At 46.4% G+C, this 7,549-nt stretch overlaps 1 protein-coding gene across 1 annotated transcript in view; it reads right to left on the bottom strand.

Annotated features, from left to right (window-relative positions):
* Positions 1-7,549, bottom strand: part of KCTD13 (potassium channel tetramerization domain containing 13) — a 36,535-nt gene that overhangs the window by 12,216 nt on the left and 16,770 nt on the right. Inside the window, exons 2-3 of the mRNA XM_011982420.1 lie at positions 7,331-7,455; positions 4,760-4,929 (exon numbers count right to left, since the gene is read on the bottom strand). Coding sequence (XP_011837810.1) covers positions 4,760-4,929; positions 7,331-7,382 — 222 coding nt within the window. The 5' untranslated portion in view covers positions 7,383-7,455. The remainder of the gene's footprint in view (positions 1-4,759; positions 4,930-7,330; positions 7,456-7,549) is intronic.

Genomic DNA, 7,549 nt, shown 5'->3' with positions numbered 1-7,549 from the left:
TTTTAGTAGAGACGGGGTTTCACCGTGTTAGCCAGGATGGTCTCGATCTCCTGACCTCGTGATCTGCCCGTCTCGGCCTCCAAAGTGCTGGGATTACAGGCTTGAGCCACCGCGCTCGGCCTATTCATTTATTTTGAGACGGAGTCTTGCTCTGTTGCCCAGGCTGGAGTGCAGTGGTGCGACCCTGACTCACTGCAACCTCCGCCTCCTGGGTTCAAGCAATTCTTCTCCCTCAGCCTCTTCAGTAACTGGGACTACAGGCACTCGCCACCACTCCCAGCTAATTTTTGTAACTTTTCTTTTTTTTTTTTTTTGAGATGGAATCTCGCACTGTCGCCCAGGCTGGAGTGCAGCGGTGTGATCTCGGCTCACCGCAACCTCTGCCTCCCGGGTTCAGCAATTCTCCTGCCTCAGCCTCCTGAGTGGCTAGGATTACAGATGCCCACCACCATGCCTGGCTAATTTTTTTGTATTTTAGTAGAGACGGGGTTTCACCATGTTGGCCAGGCTGGTCTTGAACTCCTGACCTTGTGATCCGCCCGCCTCAGCCTCCCAAAGTGCTGGGATTACAGGTGTGAGCCACCATGCCCGGCTTAATTTTTATATTTTTAATAGAGACAGGGTTTCACCACATTGACCAGGCCGATCTTGAACTCCTGACCTTGTGATCCGCCCGCCTCAGCCTCCCAAAGTGCTGGGATTACAGGCATGAGCCACTGCACCCGCCCAATATCAGTCATTTAAAATCTACGGTCTGGTTTATAGGAAATTAAGGATAGGGCTGGGTAATAAACGAAATGATACTGGGAGTAAACAACCAGGCAAAGTTGGAAAGCGGGTCATTGTGCAGGACAACTGGCAGTCTCTTTAACAAGCCAGCATCGTGAGGACAAAGGGACCCCTTGGATTGTAATAAAGTAATGCAGGTGGTATTATTTCACCACTGTATTAAGGCAGTTACCTATCAATGACACACCAATTGATAATCTTTACCTGAACCAGTAATTACATTCGTGCCATCGAATACCTATAACTCTTATCATCTCTTCAACATTCTTCCATGAGATTATTTGTAAAGTCGTGCTTTCCACTGTCAACGTGCAGATAACCAGGCGCAACGTGAAGATCTAGACTGGGTTCTGGTTTGATGAACCAGCTATAAAAACACATTTCTGGAACAACTGGAGAAACCGGAGTATGCCCTGGACTGGATATTAAATAAAAATTTATTGACATGTAAAGATAGCAATTATTAACAACAAAAAAGCAGATTATAAAACATTTCATACAACACGATTGTATTTTGGCAAGCAAGCAAACACACACACACACACACACACACACACACACACACACACACATATACTCTCACACAGGAGAAGACCTGGAAGGATATTTGGTGCTTTTATTTTTTAGATTATTTGTGTTTCCAAAATTTCTACAATTAATAAGTGCTGCTTTAAAATAATAAATGATTATTTGCAATTTTAAAAAATCAAGGATTTCCATTCAATGCTAGATGCCACAAGCAGGTGACATTCTAAGAGAAAATATTAGCGATATCTACATTGACTAGAAATTTTTACCTAGAACAGGCTTTTTCAACTGGAGTTCCTCATCTGAATCTCAAAACCCAGCAAATACGGCCGGGCACAGTGGCTCATGCCTGAATCCCAGCACTTTGGGAGGCCAAGGCAGGAGGATCACTTGAAGTCAGGAGTTCAAGACCAGCCTGGCCAACATGGTGAAACCCCATCTCTACCAAAAATGCAATTAAATTAGCTGGGTGTTGTGGTGCGCACATGTAGTCCCAGCTACTTGGGAAGCTGACGCAGGAGAATCACTTGAACCCCAGAGAGGGAGGTTGCAGTGAGTCAAGATCGTGCCACGGCACTCCACCCTTGGCAACAGAGTGAGACTCCATCTCAAAAAAAAAAAAAAAAAAAAAAAAAAAACAGCAAATAATTCGAGTATTTTCTGAACTTTGCTGAGGATGGTAGGTAAATAGTCCCATGATACAGGCTTAGAGGTTAATTTGTTATGTACAATCCATGCTCCAGGGCATGTATAAGACATGCCCATATGCAATAAGGTTTAATTATCCCTAGGAACTGAACTAAAATATGCAAGGATCTCTTGCTAAGCAACATGAAAAAGAAAAAAGCAGAAAATCTGGTAAAGAACATGAATAAGCAATTCACAGGAAGGGAAACAAAAAAACACTAGTGAGTATAGGAAAAGATGCTGAACCTCATTAGTAATCAGAGACATGCAAATGAAAATGAGATCACGCTACATTCATCGGATTGGCAAAATTAGAAAGCTGGATGATGCCATGTTTTGATGAGGACATGCAGAAATGGGATCTCTTATGCACTGCTCATTATGAGGATAAAGTACTATAACCATTCGGGAGAGCAACTGGATGATATTTACTAAAACGCCGTTTGCAGGTGTCCTGTTATCCAGCAATTCTACTCCCAGTTACAATCACGGGAGAATGGCACAGAACCAGAAGGGAACATGTACCAGGATGCTCATGGTGACACAGTTTGTAGGGGCAGGAACTGGAAGGCAATCTAGGTCTCCAACCTCATGGGAATGTATGAACAAAATATGGTGAATGAACACCATAGATTCCTCTGCAGCTGTCAGAAGCAAAGAACTAGATGTACTTGGAGCAGCATGAATAGATCTTGAAAAAAGTGCTGAATTTAAAAAACACAATGCAACAGAAACTGATTCACAGCTTCAAGGCCATTTATGGACATTTAAAATGCACACATATGCAGAACAATGCTTTAGCTTTTCCAGCATATGTATCAAAACATCAAAACTGGATGGGTGCCCCTGGGGAAAAGGAAAGTAGGCAGGGGATTGGGAATAAAGGGAAACAGATAAAATTAAAAGACAAAACGTTTGCATAGACCAATACGGATGAAGTGCCTGCCACACACTGAGGTGTGTGCTGAGCTGTGTAAGGTGCGGAGGGACCCTGGAAAGGAGAGAGCAGGAGTACAGAAAAGTACTGCCCTTGGGAGGCTGAAGGTCAGATAGTCAGATAGCCTGGGGTCAAATCTGAGCTCTGCTGCTTCCCAGCTCTTTGACCTTGGATGCATCATCCAAGCTCTCTCACGTTTCTTTTTATGTCAAACAAGGGTACACGACGTATACACAAGCAGATAGCAGAATTGCTCCTGACACACAGTGGGTACACGATAACATTAGTAAATTTAAAACTACACGCTGGGTACAGTGGCTCAGGCCTGTAATCCCAGCACTTTCCGGGGGCCAAAGCGGATGGATCACGTCAGGTCTGGGGTTCGAGGCCAGCCTGGCAAACATGGTGAAACCCCGTCTCTACTAAAAATACAAAAAAGTAGCAAAGCGAGGTGGCGGGTGCCTGTAATCTCAGTTATTTGGGAGACTGAGGCAGGAGAATTGCTTGAACCTGGAAGGCAGAGGTTGGGGTGAGCCAAGATCACACCACTGCACTCCAGCCTGGGCGACAGAGAGACTCTGTCTCAAAACAAAACAAAACAAAACAAAACAAAAATGCTACAGAGCAGGAATGCACTTCCAAGATCTAGTCCAATGAATGTTTCTCAAATGCAAGTGGTAATTTATTAATGGGTCATGCAATAAGTAATGGGTCCCAAACAGCATTAAAAAGAAAGATTATCAGAGTACATTTCACTAAAAGTATCTGTTTATAGAACTGTTATTTCAGTTATATATAATGAGCACTAAAATGCATTTTTTCCCTATGGGAGGCAATCGAAAAGTTTGAAAAACATGGATATTGTCCAAAGGAGATTTACACCTTTGGGTTTCAAGAACCAGTAAGCATTCCCTGAGACAAAAGTTGTTCAGAGAGGCCACCTTTTAATCTATAAAGGGCATTCGAAAAGAAACTTTTATAATCTCCTCTTACTATTGTATCATAAAAGAAAGGACATTTTTAACACTATAAAAATAGAACAGAATAACAGGCTTTATGTAAAACTCACTACTTTGTACTTATTTTTCTCCCTTCCCTATCTTTTGGAACATGAGGACAGAATCCCAGAGGTAGGAATGGACTCACTGAAGGTCACTGAGTCAGCTGTGACAGAGGTGACACGGAACTCTTATGTCCTGGCTTCACTTTCCAAGCTCTGCTCCTCGGAACCCTAAGGGGTCCACAAAACTGGGGCCCAGCAGGTGGGGTCTCTAGAATCCCCAACCCTGTTTTACTGGGAGTGGACCTACTTCTGTGAGATTTCATTTGAATAAAGAATTTCACCGTTTAAAAAAAAAAAAAAAATAGAAAGCCCGTGGGGGGCGGAAGCCATGGGAGAATGCTGCCTCCCAGGATAGCAGATCACAGAGGTTATTATATTTCAATTTAAATTTAGATGTTTTTCCCTAGTGACATGAGGGAGCTATTTAGGATTTCTGAGCGAGAGAGAGAATAGATCAGGGTTGTGTTTAAAGATAATTACTCAGGTGCGAGTGTAACAGCTGGACTGGCTGCATAAGAAGAGTGGGAAGCAGAGAGTAGCTATTTAACCATTGCAAACGTCCTGGCATGAGGTTGGGGTGGGGATGCTACCTGAGGCAGCAGGGATGCAGAAGATGGCACCTCAAATTCTCTGGGGTTATGGCCAGTCAGAAGCAGGCTCTCCAAGCCATACCCCGTATCTCTTTTTTTCTGCCCTAATACCTGCTTGGGCAGCTCTCCCAGGAACATAGGCACAGGGACTTGGAAGGCCCTCACCTGCAGTGCCAGCTGGCAGTCCTCAATCAGGCCCTGCACCAGGTAGTAGCGTGCTTCGCCCAGTAGCTCCCCCAGTTCTCTGGTACTCTCCGGCAGTGGCACAGACCCATCCCGCAGGTAATTGAGGATTGTACCAAAGTGGCGGCCGCTCCGGTCAATCAGCACCCAACCTAGTGGGGTGGGGAGAAGCAGGGGGAAAGATGGCTTTGCTGAGTGACCTGGAACTACTAAACTAAAAATTATTTTTTTGTAGAGACAGAGTCTCACTATGTTGCCCAGGCTGGTGTCAAACTCCTGGGCTCAAGTGATCCTCCCATCTCAGCCTCCCAAACACTTGGATTATAGGTGTGAGCCACCAAACCTGGCCTAAATTATAAGAAAAAAGGATTCCAGCCAGGTGTAGTGACTCACACCTGTAATTCCAACACTTTAGGAGGCTGAGGCGGGTAGATCACCTCAAGTCAGGAGTTTGAGACCAGCCTGACCAACACGGAGAAACCCCATCTCTACTAAAAATACAAAATTAGCTGGGCTTGGTGGCGCATGCCAGCTACTTGGGAGGGTGAGGCAGGAGAACAGCTTGAACCCGGGAGGTGGAGTTTGCAGTGAGCCGAATCGCGCCATTGCACTCCCTGGGCAATAAGACGGAAACTCCGTCTCAAAACAATAAAAAGAAAAAAGAAAAAGAAGAGAAGGCCAGGCGTGGTGACTTACGCCTGTAATCCTAGCACTTTGGGAGGCCGAGGTGGGCGGATCACCTGAGGTCAGGAGTTCGAGACCAGCCTGACCAACATGGAGAAACCCCGTCTTTAATAAAAACACAAAATTAGCCAGGCGTGGTGGCGCATGCCTGTAATCCCAACTACCCAGGAGGCTGAGGCAGGAGAATCGCTTGAACCTGAGAGGCGGAGGTTGTGGTGAGCCGAGACAGCCTGGGCAACAAGAGCGAAACTCCGTCTCAAAAAAAAAAAGAAAAGAAAAGAAAAGAAAAAGGATTCCAAAGCCACAAAAAAGTCTGAATACTGATCTGTCTCAAGCCTGTGCCACAGCCAAGAAATCTCTTTAAAACATCTCCAGCGAGTTCTCTCATAAGTTTATACATATCCAGCCAGAGAATTAATTCATCCAAATCTGGTCTACAGTCAGAAGACTCTCACCACAAGAAAGTTCTTGCAGAATTACCTTATCAATAAACCGCTAACCCCCGATGTTAATTCTCACCATTCTATTTAATTAAAATGTCTACCTCCCCCGTCCAGTTCACTGCCATTTTAACTTTTATATTCTTCATAGAACTTACTATCAAAAAAAAAAAAAAAAAGAAAGAACTTACTACTATCTGCAATTGCATATGCATATACATTTTGTTTACTTGCTTATTGGTCTTCTGATCTCTCACCTCCCTAAAAAAAGGGAAGTTATATAATTTTGTCAGGTTCATTTACCTATCTCCAGCACTAACTGATATTTTACAAATACTCATTGGACAAATGAATTCTTCCTTTTTTTTTCTGAGACAGAGTCTCGCTCTGTCACCCAGGCTGGAGTGCAGTGGCGCCGACTCGGCTCACTGCAACCTCTGCCTCCCAGGTTCAAGCGATTCTCCTGTCTCAGCCTCGCAAGTAGCTGGGCTACAGGCGCACACCACCGCGCCCGGCTAATTTTTGTATTTTTAGTAGAGACGGAGTTTCGCCATATTGGTCAGGCTGGTGTCAAACTCCTGACCTCTGGTGATCCACCCGCCTTGGCCTCCCAAAGTGCGGGGATTATAGGCGTGAGCCACCGTGCCTGGCCGAATTCTTCACCTTTGATACCTGAAGGCAGATCTCCGCCTCCCAAATTTTTATTCTCCTGCTCTCGCAGTCCTTGTTAACCCCTCCCTTAAGACTCTCCCACTCCCAAACTCCAAAACTTCAAGGTCTCACTTGGGCACGAAGCGTCCAAACTTGAATACAACACTCCAAGAAGGTAAGGTTCACCTGCCAAGGACACCTGTCCACCCTCCACTCTGGTGTCCCTGGCAAACCCAAAGCAGCCTCCTTCTGCAATGTGTATATACAGATGGATTCCTAGAGTGTACAGGGACCTGTGTCAGGGGAACACAGAGGCAGACAAGATCTCCCAGCTCTCCTGGCTGGTTGTTAGCAGTTCTGAAGCAGAGAGGGAAACAAAAGGCTGGGCGGTCGCAGGAAACTGATGAAGGCTGCCAGGAGTAGTACTGCAGGCAGCAGGGCTGGTTCCCAAGTCTTGAGCTGAGGCGTGAAGGGTGGGAGAGGTAGTCATGAGGATTATGAACTGACACGTTCAATCACTTACCACAGCGCCTGGCAGAGTTAGGGGTTCCGTAAGTGTTGGTTATTGCTGGGGGTAAAGGATTGGGGGAGGAGAAGAGAAATTATGAATGAGAAAAGGCGAGAAGATGGGATGTCGGGGCTGGAGGGAGCTGAGAATGAGTTGACGGGACAGCAGCGGGCAGAGAGAAGGGGCATGAGGAGCCCCGTTGGTGAGAGACTGAGGGGAACGGGAGTTGGGGATCTGGGCATGGGGGCACGGTGGGGGCGCCGCTAGTACCTCCGGCATCGGTCAGCACCTCCACGCGGCCGCTGAACATGGCCTTCAGCATGGTGTCCTGTCCCGTGAGGGTGCGCAGCGTGGTGTAGTGCAGCGAGCCGCCCACGTTCAGCTTCACGTATTTGCTGTTCGGGGTTAGCGGCTTGAGACCGTAGGCAGCGGGGCCAGGCTCGAGACCCGAGGGCTTGGGGGCTTCCAGGGACGGGGCCGCGGGGACCG

The sequence above is a fragment of the Mandrillus leucophaeus genome, unplaced genomic scaffold (assembly GCF_000951045.1).
Source record: "Mandrillus leucophaeus isolate KB7577 unplaced genomic scaffold, Mleu.le_1.0 Scaffold24, whole genome shotgun sequence".
Lineage (NCBI taxonomy): Eukaryota > Metazoa > Chordata > Mammalia > Primates > Cercopithecidae > Mandrillus > Mandrillus leucophaeus.
Note: the sequence above shows the minus strand (reverse complement) of the source record. Positions and strands in the feature narration are given on the sequence as shown.